Genomic DNA, 12,378 nt, shown 5'->3' with positions numbered 1-12,378 from the left:
TATAAAGTCAATTATGAAACATTTCATGTGCATACATAAATATATCCTGTTATTATATTCGTATATATCATGAGGGTATTCAAAATTACAGTTGTCTTCATTTTAGGTGCCAAGCTTCTTTCAAAAGTGTTAGTACTCTTAACGGGCGCGCAACTGTATGGAATGTATGTATGTATGCGAGTATGATGGATATACCAGGACATGTACACATTCGAATTTTGTTCTGGTTCGTTGCTTTGAGTTAGAGTATTTTAGGTCACCATCGCTTAAAATCAGACTCCCACCGCTAGAAGAGCAGAGCAGACTATCGCGTGGGCTGGCATCGAGCATCGAGTATGGTATCGGAGTGACTGAAGCAACAGCTGTTCAGATTGTAAACAAAGAAAAAACAACAAAACCAAAGGTCGCAGTGGAATTACGTTGTAATCGCCTACAGGAGGTGCCTAGAAATCGCAATTGGCGTGAAGAGATATCACGTAATCGGACGCATGTGCAGTCTACATGTCGAGGAGGAAGCCCACTTAGCGGCCATGGCTGGAAACAGGGACAGAACACTAACTTGCATCGAACTGTTCGACATCTGTTGGGAGGATGTGCTCATACCACATATGTCCATTTACCTGTCGCTAAAGGACCTATTCAATTTGCGTTGTTGCTCGCAAACAGCGCGACGTTTTGCAGAGACAGCGTTGGAAAAGCGCCAGGAGCTTCACTTGTCCGGCAACAATACAAGAAATATTGATCTGGGTTTCCAGGTGGTGGCCCGTTGCTGCCGTCGGCTGGAGGTGTTGCATCTGGCATGCTGCAAGTGGCTGACCGATGATCTGCTGCTCCCATTACTGACCAATAATAAGCACCGTCTCTGCGCCGTAAATCTCAATGAATGCGTTAACATTACGGCTCTGTCGCTGCAGCCGATTATAGTGGAGTGTAAGGACTTGCGGATTCTAAAACTGTCCAAGTGCCAGTGGCTAACCACCGGCGCCGTGGATGCCCTGACGTTGCATCAGAGCAAGCTGGTGGAGTTCGATATATCCCACTGCGGTGCCATTGGCGAGCGCTGTCTGATCATATTCTTCCGCAAGCTCAACAAGCTAACCGTCCTGTCGCTGGCCCATACACCGAGTGTCACGGATCAGGTGCTCATCCAGATCGGCAACTATTGCCGGGAGCTGGAGCACATCAATTTGATGGGCTGCGTGGCCATTTCCGACTATGGAGTGCAGTAAGTAATCCTAGAAATGGGGTAGTGGGTCTTCTACCCATATTTTGTTTTTAGTGAATGTATACTTGTCCGTGTGTAGCGCTGTGTGTGTGTATGTTTGTGAGGTTGCTTGCCGACTGCACATTTCCGCATCTGCATATTTTTCTAGTGCTCTGACAGTACACTGCCTGCGACTCAGGACACTGCTAATCCGACGCTGTCCGCGGGTCACGGAACGTTCTCTGGCCCCGCTGCGCCAGCGACGGCTTTACATCGACCGGCCATGGCAGGATAATGCCCACAATGCCTACAATCTGAACGACTTCTATCCCAGCGATTTTCTTGTTTACTAGTCCTCCAAAAAAACTCGCTCTCTCTGCTCTCTCGTCCCTTTCCCGCAGTGCACTGACCAAGAGCTGCCCCCGGCTGCAATCGCTGATGGTGCAGCGGTGTCCTCTGGTTACCGAGCGTGTTCTGGCTCCGTTGCGCGGACGAGTGCACCTGGACCGACCCAGCATGGGCTACAATCTGCCAGCCAGTCAGCACCATCGGCTGTTCCTGCAGGTGTGAGAGATCTCTCCTCAACTGAGGAGGCTTTCGAGGCTACATGGAACAGGTTTTGCTCTGTAAATACATGCCACTGCATCGGACGCTTTAATTTACTTTTAGGCTTAATCATACCAAATGTTAACATTAGTTTATGCTGTACAATAAACTTATTTACTCCTATATAAAGCCAGTAGTTCGTGATTTCAGCCGCCACGAACTCTGCAATAAAATATGTAATATAAAAGCGTGGCTAAAATAGGTCAATATAAATACAATAGTGTGTGAATTTGTGCGAATTCCTTCCGGTTTCCCATTCATTCATTGTGCTGATATCAATGGCGAGGTTGAGGTAGTCGCAGTCGTTGCTTTCGCTTCACCGTCTTCAACCAGCTTCAATTGCTGCTGGACGGCGCTGGATAAAGTAAGATCGTGGTCTTCCTCGCCCTCATTGGATTTGGAACGCCACACTTCGTGAAGATGCTGTAGATGAACATAGGCGGCCATAGACATGTTCAGGCTGGGCATCACAGCACTGAGTCCAGGCTCACCTGTAAATGCCAAGCCACAGAGACCGAGGTACGTGTGAAATGGATCTGGCGTTGCCTGGGGCCACTTGGCGAAGCCCCCTACCAATGTGTCCTGCGTGCTCAGTATGTACTCTCGGTTCTTGGCATAGTCGGTCAGTTCGAAGCCATTCAGTATGCAGAGGGAGGCACCAATCCAAAAGGAATAGCATGTGTCCACCGGTTTATTGGGTCGTCCCTGGAATCCATCCACTTGGCGAAAGATGAGCCAACGCTTTATGCGCTCTAGTGTGGCAGCATGCAGGCGATCCAGCTGCCCGCTCAGCTGCAGAGCAGCCAACGCACAGAAGGTAGTACCACCGTGCGCTTCACCCTCCAGCTCCTGGCTGAAACCGTAATCATAGCGTAGGCTCTTTTCGATGAACTGGAACATAGCCTCCTTGTTAACATCGCCCCAATAGTCGAGCATGTGGCAGATGGTGGCGGCGCAGTAAACAAACCGCATATCATCCTCGCTGCCATCGATGCAGGCACTGAAGCTTCCCTCTGGCCGCTGCACCGCCGCCACACCATCTACAATACTCTTGCGATCCAGGCGCGACAGGTCATCGCCCAGCGTGACCAGAACTGCAATGCTGGTGTACGTCATGGCCAGGTGTCCCCATTGATACTTCCGCATACATTCCAAGACCTCTGAATTCTCGGTAAGCGGCACCATAGCACGACAGCCCTGAAAAGAGGGGATCGGATCCATTAATTGATTTATCTCAAAGTGGGCTGTGCTGTGCTTGTTGACGGTTTGCTGATAAGGTCTGGCGTGATAAAAAACGAAGAGCGTGAGCGGGGGGGAGTTGTAAATCGAGCTGCTGCGCAAATGGAGGAATGCCAACACATATATAATATCATGATATTTGACGCAAAAACAAACTTTCTGGGTCTTCTCGGATAATTAGTTTCTTTTTGGGAGAATGAGAATTGTATATATTCAGCCGGAGTAAACAAAAAATAGCGCAAAACCAATACATTCGGGGGGCATTGAAGATGCGACAAGGTCTGCCGCAGTGTCTGGCGTTGGTCCACGTATAAAGATAAGGGGGTATTGTTTGTTTTCTCACCATAAAACCGCCGCATCGCTTCTCGTTGTCGCGTGGCACCACCAGACCGCCGTAGATCCAATCGATGATGTCCTGTCGCATTTTCGGTGGCACCAAGTTCAACGAATTAAGTACATCTAGACCACAGACGGCAAAGAACACTATGGTGCTCCTGTGTGACAACAGCAATGAATGCAAATGTAGGACTGGAAGGACTCATTTCCGATGATCCTTCCACACCGCTCTCTGTCTCTCACCTGGTGTTATCATGCGATGCCATGCGCGCCGGCAGCATATTGAGAAAGCGCAATAGATTCTTGGCATGCTTCGAGAGCAGCACGGGCTCCGGCTCTGTGCTGTTGTCTTCCATATCTATGTGGTAGGACATTGTGGTTATTGATATTGATTAACTTCTGGATAGGAACTAGTTATCAGTGTGTGAGTGAGTGTTCTTTGATATGACTAAGCGCGGCGTTGGGCCTTTTCTCGGAAGTTTCTCTGAGCACACGCTCGGAGCAAGAGTGCGCTTTAAGTGACCGTCCGCTGGCACGTGTACGCATTTAAATAGTCTAGCGTTTACCTTTTATTTATAACAACCCGGTTTGCATTGCAATATAAGCCCTGCGGGAACGATATTTTTATCTGGGTTTTGCACAATTAAAAAAACAACAACAGCTGCTTCTTCACGGCTTCAGTGGTGCCAGAGTGACACAATCAATGAGACGGTATATTTTGGTATATTTCAGAGGGTCACACTAGCGCACCTGCTTTGCTACTTTGACCTTTTTGTTTAAGCCTTATTAAAAAAAAAACCCGGAAAAGAGAGTACTCTTGTAGAAAATGGAATCGTTAATGGTATAAACCTATGTGGGCAGGGCTGAGGGTTCTATCTAGCTAGTAATATTCGACGGAATATCAAAAACGAGGAATATGAAGGAACTTGAATAATTCGGTATATTTACATTTACGGTATATTTTGAAAATGAGACGGTATATTATGGTATACTCCTGAGAGTCAGACCGTATATTTGATCAACCAGTCCGCTGTCAGCTGTTTAAGTAAACATTAAATTTTTTTAAATTGTTACAAAATGCGCATAACACAGTTTTTGGCCAGCAAATTGAAGAACTTCTCCAATCTGCCCAAGGAGTACATTGAGCGCAGCAAAAAACAGGTAGGCAATACTCTCTCGTCTCCTCTCAACCACCCTTCAGTGTGGAGGGCGTCTCACGTAACAGCAGCATGGAAATATAGCCGGGTTCAAAATATTCCAGATTATACATATGTAGATTTATTTTCTTAATTATCTTTATTCAGGTCTATTGGCAAACTCCTAGGGAAAAAAATTACCTCCCACGCACTGTGGAGCGAAAACGATTCCGCTACACCACAAACCGACCATGGACAGGCCAGTTCCGTCAACAGAATATGCCGGCCACCATGCGGCGGAAGGTGTTGATCGAGCCAGTTGGTGAGTATATATAAAACATGTCCCCCCAAACACTGCTGAAATCATTTTTGTTTAAACTTTCAGAGGATTGGAGCTTCTTCCGCGGTGATCGCATTGAGGTTCTGGTGGGAAAGGATAAGGGAAAGCAGGGTATTGTCACGCAGGTGATACCCGAACGCAATTGGGTAATTGTGGAGGGGCTCAATTGGCATTACCGTCGCGTGGGTGCTGAGAAAGAGTTTCCCGGTATTATTATCAAGTCCGAGGCTCCGCTGCACGTCCTCAATGATATCCGTTTGGTGGACCCTTCCGATCTGCTGGGAACCGAATTCGAATGGCGTTTCACGGAGGAAGGCGAGAAGGTACGCGTGTCCATGCGATCGGGCCGTATCATCCCCATCCCCGAGACGAACAACCAGACTCATGACTACAAAACCCCAAATGCCTACATAGAACGCGAAAAAGATACGCCAGGTAGGAGCTTCTAGGCGTTATATATAGAACATCTTCTGCTATAGTTATTTTCTGTTTTTTGTAGCGGCTGTTGTGGGTGAGATTACCTTCCAGCCTAAGCTGTCTACCTTCGAAATGGACATTATGGAGGAAATGGGCATCAAAGAGGAACGAACGCCAGCCAAGTCCTATTGGTACTAACTCTATCCTTATTTTTATTAGAGTAAAGTAAAAAAACACACAAACACAAAGTGAGCAATCAAATGGTTGAGTTGTATCATTTGCGCGCAGTACTGAAGACCTCCGCGCGATGATCGCGCAGTGTCTTCGATAAGCGGGACACAGTGCGTTCGGACTTGTCAAAGTCGATGCGAAGCGTGTTGTTGAATGTCTCGTACAGCCAAGTGCACGTCTTGGACATGTTGGCCTCGTAGGTGGAAAAGACGCGGCTTGTGTGCTCGTAACTGGAAAGAATTGAGCATGATTGACGATCAGATTGGACAGACTAGACTGCCTTACCGTGCCTTGTTGGCTATGTCCGTGATCAGGTAGGTGTTGCAGTGTTTGACGGCCAGCACTTGGCGATGACTCATGTATTTGAGCTCCACGTGGGGCAGGGCCAGCTGAGCAGCCTCCAGGGAGATCATTGATGCATGGAGCAGACTCCGGCAGTCCAGCGCCCATTGCAGCTTTTGTTTTGGATCACTACAGTAGCAAAGAAGGAAGATAAATACGTAAATGGATCACAGAATGAATTCTTTTTCATCACTCTTCTATTCGTTTCAACGCACATGATCCTACTAAGCTGTTGCCACTGCTTTAGTGCCTGCGTGGAGGAGTTGGCGGCTGCTCGGAGCAGGAGTCCACAGATGCGCCACTGCTCCAAGGTACTGCCCAGTTTGTCGCGTGTATCGCGGGCCGTCTCCAGCTGCTCGTCGATGGTCTCCTCCAGGCGGGTCATGTAGGTGCCACCACTAATGTACGCTATGATCCCATCCTGCCTCACATACAGCTCGTTCAGCTCCGCATAGCTCTCGGCGAGCGTCTTCAGGCGCTCCTTGGTGTGCTCCAGCAGTTCCCCATAGTATCGAATGCTGAGCAAATAGAGCGCCGATTCGCTCAGATTGGCAAAGAAATCCTCGTGCATGGAAGCTTTACGTGCGTCGCCAATCACGCCGAGGTTGTAGGCAAGCTGCAACAACCGGAAAGTGAAGTGAGGTCCATAATTGGCTTGAGGGAAGTGCTGTTGATAGTGTTAATTTCGAAGCACCTACCTGGGCCAGGTCTTTGGTGGGCGTGTTTGCCACAATTTGATTACCGTCCCGTTTCTGGGCAGGGTAACTGGACAGGGTTAGTGCCTCCATTTCGGTGTCCTGCTGCTCTTCCTGTCGACGCTGTGCCACCTCCATGCCATCTAGACCCAACATTGCATCATGTTTGCCCTGCAGATGCTCGATCCAGGCCTCGGCGGTGGCCATTCTGGGTCCCGGACAACTGCCCTCCATCTTGCTGATCTGTTCGTCCAGTCGTACATATTCATCGATAATGTTCTGTGAACGTAACGTAACCGGATATTGATTTCGACTGGTGCTGAAATCCAAATGGCGGCTAATTACCGTTACAGCGGCACCATTTTGTTGCTGGCGGAATTCTGTGCTGACCTCTGTCACAACAGGATTCGATTGCGTCTCCATGGACGAACCGCAGCCCATCATTCATTGCACGAAGGTTCTGTCCAAACCTTATGACATGTTCCAGTCGGGGTAGTCGGTCAATTTTTGGACCCCAGAACCAGAGGGAAAGTCCGTTAGTTCGTGGTTCGTCCTCGCCTGCCAAAGTGTGACTGACTGAGCTTTTGCCTTGTCCGCGCCGCTCCGCGCCAACCGTCCACTTATGAGGGAAAACACAATAACAACAATATTTTTCGCGCTAACCATTAAATGGGGCCAGGCCGCCAGCCCCCGTCTCTACCATTAGAACAACGACGCCCCCCGAGGCAGGTGGCAGGTGCAGGAGCAGGAGGCTCTCTCGGCGAACGTGCACGCGTGTGGTGTGTGTGCGTGTGTGTATGTTGTCAACAACCTGGTTGGTGTTTGCTTTCCAATTTATTGTTGTTTTCGTGCCTCAGTTTTGTGGAAGTTCTGAATTGGCACAATGCAACAACAACTGCAGGTTAGAAGCATACATATACTAGATCCCATATACTATGGGATACCGTAACTCTGATTATTATAAAGCATTATAAGGCACAGTTAACTGTGAGGGTGCATTTTTCAAATTATTATCTTTTCCACTTTTCATTGGGGAACCTTTCCTATACCGATAGCGAGAGAGCGGATCATGCGAGCGTGATTGGTCGTCAGAGATAGCCAACGGACGCCTCTGAGAGGACACACATAAGAACATATGAATAGGCGCTGGCATCCAAGCATTCCCCAAGTGTCCCCAACGGACTCTACAATACCATACACGCCGTGTCTGCTCTAGGTACAGGGTATACAAATGTTAACATCTGGTCATTGTCCATCTAAAATGCAAGTTCACCTGAAGGAAGGGGGGATGGGATTTGAGGTGGCTATATGGGGTGGTGCCGGTGGGCGAGTGGAACCCTCAGAATATGAGGTATATACTAATCGACACACACAGCATAATCCATCAGTAGGATAATAATCTAGATTTTGATAAATTACCAGCAAATTATGGGTTGACCATGGCCCATGGCTGAACAGGAGCTCCTTTGGTTCTCCCGCTCCCGCTCATCGAATATTCGATTCTCTGCAATTATTAAAGCTTACTGGTTAAGGATAGGAAAATATGTAAATATTTTTAATAATGTATATACTATGAAAAAGGTTTCCAGGCTGTTATAGGCTTCTTTTTATATCCTATACATAACATATTATATAGAACCATGTAACTAATAGAGGAATTAACTGTTAAGAGACCACACACAAAATTCCGTGTAATATAAGTTAAATATTTTGCGGATCTTGTGCTTGTTATTTAGCAATCAAATCCTACCTCACTTTACAGATCCATCAATAATGTATCAATACGTACATATGTATGTATATTCTTTTTCCTTACCCCTCAGCCCTGAAGTACCGCTACTGTAAGACGCTTGGAGGTAGATTGGAACTGGAGCTGGGGCTGGATATTCCCTGGACAATTGTTGGGTAAGCTCCCGAGCACGTCACCGGGTGATTAAAAAATGTTCACCGCACTCCGGGGCTGGTACGTGACCATCATTCGGTCGAATATAAAATATAGAGTGCAGGCCAGATGACGCCTCGTATGAGCAATGAGTGGTGCAACAAAAACGGGGTAGAAATTAATGGGTCAAGTGAAAACATTTGAATGAGTTATAATCTGGCAGAGTGCCGACAGGCGACGAGCGACGAGCGACGAGCGTGGGACTGCGAAATGTCTAACTTGTTGATAAGTTTTTACCCACGTAGTGCTCTCTCACATACATATGTATACAACAATACGTATAGCGAAAGAGGCGAGCAAAACAGAGAATTGAGGGAGAGCCAGATGACGTCGGCGCCTGCGCCATCCTGGAACACAAAGAGCCCAGATTTCACTTTCAATATTGAAAGCAAACGTCGGCTGAATGGAAACCGAAGCCCCGCAAATGCTTCGGACGCCTGTCTCGGACTCTGTTGTTGGCACAAGAAGATTCTGTTCAGTCGCAGCGTGCCTAGTGTGCGGCAAAGATGTCGTCTGCTGCAGTTCCTCGCCGTCGCCTGTAGAAATCAAACACCTACATCACACACGCCTTCTCTCTTTCCTTCACCGGACTACGGTTGGATTTTTTAGACATGGGTCTGCGGGATACCTTCAGACTGCGCCCGGACAGTCCGTCGCGCGTGGGCAACAGCAGCATTGAGCTGCAGAACAGAGCCACACCGCGGAGTGGAGCCAGCTGCCACCATCACAATCAGGTTGGAGCTGTCCAGGTCACCGAGCAATCACTGCAGGTGTGGCGCGCCCTGCCCGCTGAGATTCGCCATGATCCCAGCATGGCCAGCTTTCAAATGGAGAACGAACGCATTCACGGTGAGTACCGAGGGAGAGAGAGGGGGAGGGACCTGCAACCCTTCATGAGTGAAGGAGACCTGTCCTCCCATCAATTACTTGACTGTCTGTCCAAGAGCTTGAGAAAGGTCAGGCCAAAGTCTGAGGCGCATTAATAATTCAAATGCTGCCTTTTTGTAGGCTCCTCTGGATGTGCGAGCGATGACGACCCTGATGATGGTGAGGACTATAATGACGCAGATGTGGGTGACCGTATTCAGGATGAGCCCGGTTCCAGCTTTGCTGGCTCAGATTTTCTCGATATCAAGACCAAGCCGGGACAAGAGGAAAATCACACAGATGATGAGGCAACGACAACGCACTCGGATCACGATCCGGCCAATGGTCCGGGCAATGCCAAATCCATGGCCCGCCGTCTTCACCACAAATCCACGCGCTCCAAGGAGCAGCGCCAGTGGGACAAGCTGTGGAAGCGTCTGGGACTGCTCCTCTTCTGGCTGCTGGCCGCCGTCGTGCTCATCTCTGTGGGGGAGAAACACCTGCTGGAGAAGACCATCGAGGTGCCGCAGGGCGATCAAGGGAAAAGTGAGCTTCGACGGTGGAAATTCAATTTAAAATTTAAATTTAAACTATAACTTTCTTATCGTAGTTTTCACTTTGGTGCAAAAACCAACTGGCGATTTTCGTCTGACGATCCAGGGCGCCTTCGAGGAACTGTCACCGACGGACAATGAGAACGAAACCATTAGCTATAGCTATCTGTTTGTGCAGCCGCAGGTGTCCGCTTACATTGGCGATAATCGCACTACAAAGGTGTTCCAGGTGAGCCGTCTAAAGTTGTGGCAATTCATTCCATCACATTCATTCCAATCCGCCCCATATAGAACACTTTACAGGCCTGGCAGCTGCCTTTACTGTCTGATGATCAGCTGGAACGTGCTCCGGCTGTGTCCAGGAATCGTACGTACCAAATGAGCTCCGAACTGAGCGATCTTCTGGCCCAGCCGGAGAGTGAGATGCGTTTGCACATCTACAGCGATGCAGCCACAGATCTGGCGGTTATACTCAGCTATAATCCCTTGATAGTCAACGCTCGGATAGGCAGCATTCTGGCTGGTCTTATACTCCTGATCTTCTATGCTCTGTTGGTGTGGGAGCTGTTCGAGCGACCCTTCATAGCCATGGTCTGTTCGATTCTATCGGTCACGGCTCTGGCCTGCTTTAATGGTGAGTGATTAGAGCGCAGCAGGAGGTAGCATTCAATAAATTTTCAATATTGTTTTACAGATCGCCCAAACATGGATGAGATCATCCAGTGGATGGACATGGAGCTGCTCACTCTTCTGTTCTGCATGATGCTGCTCATCCTGATACTCACAGAAACGGGGGTGTTTGATTATCTGGCCGTGTTCTGTTTTGAGATATCGGGTGGCAAGATTTGGCCCATGATCTACAGTCTCTGTTTGGTGACATGCCTGGTGTCCAGTGTGCTGGACAACATGACCACTGTCCTTTTGCTTACACCAGTGGCCATTCGCCTGTGCGAGGTGATGCAGCTGGATCCGCTTCCGGTCGTGATGGGCATCATTGTGCATGCTAATATTGGTGGGGCCCTCACACCCATTGGGGATCCCATCAGCATTATTGTCAGCACCAATCACTACATTGTGGAGAATGTGAGTTTGAACTATATTCCAATTCCGTTCCATTCTTCATCTGTGTGTCTCCTATCGAGATAGGATGTGACTTTCCTTACCTTTGTGGCGCACACCTTTCCCGGCGTCCTGCTGGCCGTGATCCAAAGCTGTGTCTATCTTCGCCTCTTTTACCACAACATTGACGCCCTGCGCCTGAACGAACCGAAGGAGATGCGCGAACTGCGACGCGAGATCAAGGTCTGGCAGCGAGCTCTCAATGCCGTGGGCTCCTGCTCCAAGGATGCGCAGCTGGTGCGCGGCACCCTCCAGGGAAAAGTAAAGCAATTAAAGCGGACACTGAGACGTCTGCAGCGTGGAGTCGGTTCCACAGAGGTCTATGCCAACACCCTGGATGAGCTTAAGCAGAAGGTTCGATGGTTATGTCCTGCCAATACCCAATTCCCAATATTACATTTGATTTCCCAATCCACAGTACCCAATCAAGAACAAGACGCTTCTGCTGCAGTCCGCTGGGGCTTTGATCTTTGTCATCGTCTGCTTTTTCATACAGTCGGTGCCTCATTGGAGGACTCTGCCCCTGGGCTGGGTAGCCTTACTGGGTGTCATTCTGCTACTGATCATCCTCAATCGCGACGACATGGAGCATCTGATGCACCGCATCGAATGGACCACACTACTCTTTTTCGCTGCCATGTTCGTGATGATGGACTGCGTGGAGCGACTGGGCCTCTTCGCCAGCATCGGCGAGCTCACCGAGCACGTCATCCTCTCGGTGGACAAGCGACATCGCCTGGCTATGGCCATCTTCATAATACTGTGGGCCTCGGCCCTAGCCTCGGCCATTCTAGATAGCATCCCAGTCACGGCTATGATGGTCAAGCTTGTTACCTCGCTGGTTTCCAAACCGTCGATCTGCCTGCCGCTCCAGCCCCTAGTCTGGGCATTAACCCTGGGTGCCTCTCTGGGCGGCAACGGGACCCTTTACGGGGCCTCGGCCAATGTAATTGCCGCGGGGATAGCCGAACAGCACGGCTATAAGCTTTCGTTCACACGATACCTGAGGACCGTATTCCCCATGATGATGGGACAGATTACCCTGATGACAGTCTACCTTCTGGTGGCCCACATTATATTTGGCTGGCATTGAACTACATATGATATAAATGGCTATTTATTAATAATAATCGACTAGTTCTGTGAATAATGACTAGACTTTTTCGAACTAAATATTTAATGATACTTTTTGTGTGAGTTTTACTGTGGCTCTCTTTGTGTCTCTTTGCGTGTGTTAATATTCTCTTCTACGATTATACGAGTATATGTGTTTATATATTATATATCTGAGCGTTTATTTGTGATTTTGAATTATATAAATATACAAAAAGTGATGGAAGTGTGTTTATT

The 12,378-nt window shown here is 48.6% G+C and overlaps 5 protein-coding genes across 6 annotated transcripts; 3 read left to right on the top strand and 2 right to left on the bottom strand.

The window, feature by feature from the left end:
• The first annotated feature begins 309 nt into the window (after positions 1 to 309).
• On the top strand, positions 310 to 1,933 carry LOC108163602 (F-box/LRR-repeat protein 15). Of its 2 annotated transcripts, none has more exons than XM_017298990.2 (2): positions 310 to 1,225; positions 1,374 to 1,653. In XM_017298990.2, exons 1-2 carry the CDS (start codon positions 489 to 491, stop codon positions 1,555 to 1,557), a joined length of 921 nt encoding a protein of 306 aa, XP_017154479.1. In that variant the 5' UTR covers positions 310 to 488; the 3' UTR covers positions 1,558 to 1,653. The 2 variants fall into 2 exon arrangements, with proteins under 2 accessions (XP_017154479.1, XP_017154480.1); XM_017298991.2 differs by having other exon boundaries at positions 315 to 1,225; positions 1,606 to 1,933.
• LOC108163601 (geranylgeranyl transferase type-1 subunit beta) lies at positions 1,828 to 4,066 on the bottom strand. Its single transcript, XM_017298989.2, has 4 exons — positions 3,952 to 4,066; positions 3,629 to 3,743; positions 3,393 to 3,543; positions 1,828 to 3,007 (listed from the first exon to the last, which is right to left on the bottom strand). The coding sequence occupies exons 2-4, from the start codon at positions 3,739 to 3,741 to the stop codon at positions 2,072 to 2,074; spliced, it is 1,200 nt and encodes a 399-aa protein (XP_017154478.1). The 5' UTR covers positions 3,742 to 3,743; positions 3,952 to 4,066; the 3' UTR covers positions 1,828 to 2,071.
• Positions 4,067 to 4,390: 324 nt separating this feature from the next.
• On the top strand, positions 4,391 to 5,539 carry LOC108163695 (probable 39S ribosomal protein L24, mitochondrial). Its single transcript, XM_017299128.2, has 4 exons — positions 4,391 to 4,546; positions 4,690 to 4,843; positions 4,907 to 5,296; positions 5,361 to 5,539. The coding sequence occupies exons 1-4, from the start codon at positions 4,463 to 4,465 to the stop codon at positions 5,474 to 5,476; spliced, it is 744 nt and encodes a 247-aa protein (XP_017154617.1). The 5' UTR covers positions 4,391 to 4,462; the 3' UTR covers positions 5,477 to 5,539.
• On the bottom strand, positions 5,537 to 8,627 carry LOC108163694. Its single transcript, XM_017299127.2, has 5 exons — positions 6,892 to 8,627; positions 6,550 to 6,825; positions 6,067 to 6,467; positions 5,795 to 5,980; positions 5,537 to 5,739 (listed from the first exon to the last, which is right to left on the bottom strand). The coding sequence occupies exons 1-5, from the start codon at positions 6,988 to 6,990 to the stop codon at positions 5,553 to 5,555; spliced, it is 1,149 nt and encodes a 382-aa protein (XP_017154616.1). The 5' UTR covers positions 6,991 to 8,627; the 3' UTR covers positions 5,537 to 5,552.
• A 277-nt stretch (positions 8,628 to 8,904) lies between these two features.
• On the top strand, positions 8,905 to 12,337 carry LOC108163693 (P protein). The gene is made up of 7 exons (XM_017299125.2): positions 8,905 to 9,337; positions 9,497 to 9,901; positions 9,966 to 10,138; positions 10,201 to 10,543; positions 10,604 to 10,992; positions 11,056 to 11,382; positions 11,447 to 12,337. Exons 1-7 carry the CDS (start codon positions 9,100 to 9,102, stop codon positions 12,119 to 12,121), a joined length of 2,550 nt encoding a protein of 849 aa, XP_017154614.1. The 5' UTR covers positions 8,905 to 9,099; the 3' UTR covers positions 12,122 to 12,337.
• The last annotated feature ends 41 nt before the right edge of the window (positions 12,338 to 12,378 follow it).

Source organism: Drosophila miranda, chromosome 4, assembly GCF_003369915.1.
Source record: "Drosophila miranda strain MSH22 chromosome 4, D.miranda_PacBio2.1, whole genome shotgun sequence".
Classification (NCBI taxonomy): domain Eukaryota; kingdom Metazoa; phylum Arthropoda; class Insecta; order Diptera; family Drosophilidae; genus Drosophila; species Drosophila miranda.
Note: the sequence above shows the minus strand (reverse complement) of the source record. Positions and strands in the feature narration are given on the sequence as shown.

Bases quoted from the DNA above. Each gene is read 5' to 3' on its own strand.
- LOC108163602 (XM_017298990.2), top strand. From the start codon at position 489: ATGTGCAGTCTACATGTCGAGGAGGAAGCCCACTTAGCGGCCATGGCT. The intron at 1,226-1,373 runs GTAAGTAATCCT...ATATTTTTCTAG, and splicing joins ATTTCCGACTATGGAGTGCA to TGCTCTGACAGTACACTGCC.
- LOC108163601 (XM_017298989.2), bottom strand. From the start codon at position 3,741: ATGGAAGACAACAGCACAGAGCCGGAGCCCGTGCTGCTCTCGAAGCAT. The intron at 3,544-3,628 runs GTGAGAGACAGA...GTTGTCACACAG, and splicing joins GCATCGCATGATAACACCAG to GAGCACCATAGTGTTCTTTG. The intron at 3,008-3,392 runs GTGAGAAAACAA...CCCTCTTTTCAG, and splicing joins AGCGATGCGGCGGTTTTATG to GGCTGTCGTGCTATGGTGCC.
- LOC108163695 (XM_017299128.2), top strand. From the start codon at position 4,463: ATGCGCATAACACAGTTTTTGGCCAGCAAATTGAAGAACTTCTCCAAT. The intron at 4,547-4,689 runs GTAGGCAATACT...ATCTTTATTCAG, and splicing joins TTGAGCGCAGCAAAAAACAG to GTCTATTGGCAAACTCCTAG. The intron at 5,297-5,360 runs GTAGGAGCTTCT...TGTTTTTTGTAG, and splicing joins ACGCGAAAAAGATACGCCAG to CGGCTGTTGTGGGTGAGATT.
- LOC108163694 (XM_017299127.2), bottom strand. From the start codon at position 6,990: ATGATGGGCTGCGGTTCGTCCATGGAGACGCAATCGAATCCTGTTGTG. The intron at 6,468-6,549 runs GTAGGTGCTTCG...CGGTTGTTGCAG, and splicing joins CCACCAAAGACCTGGCCCAG to CTTGCCTACAACCTCGGCGT. The intron at 5,981-6,066 runs GTGCGTTGAAAC...TTGCTACTGTAG, and splicing joins CAACAGCTTAGTAGGATCAT to TGATCCAAAACAAAAGCTGC.
- LOC108163693 (XM_017299125.2), top strand. From the start codon at position 9,100: ATGGGTCTGCGGGATACCTTCAGACTGCGCCCGGACAGTCCGTCGCGC. The intron at 9,338-9,496 runs GTGAGTACCGAG...GCCTTTTTGTAG, and splicing joins GGAGAACGAACGCATTCACG to GCTCCTCTGGATGTGCGAGC. The intron at 10,544-10,603 runs GTGAGTGATTAG...ATTGTTTTACAG, and splicing joins GGCTCTGGCCTGCTTTAATG to ATCGCCCAAACATGGATGAG.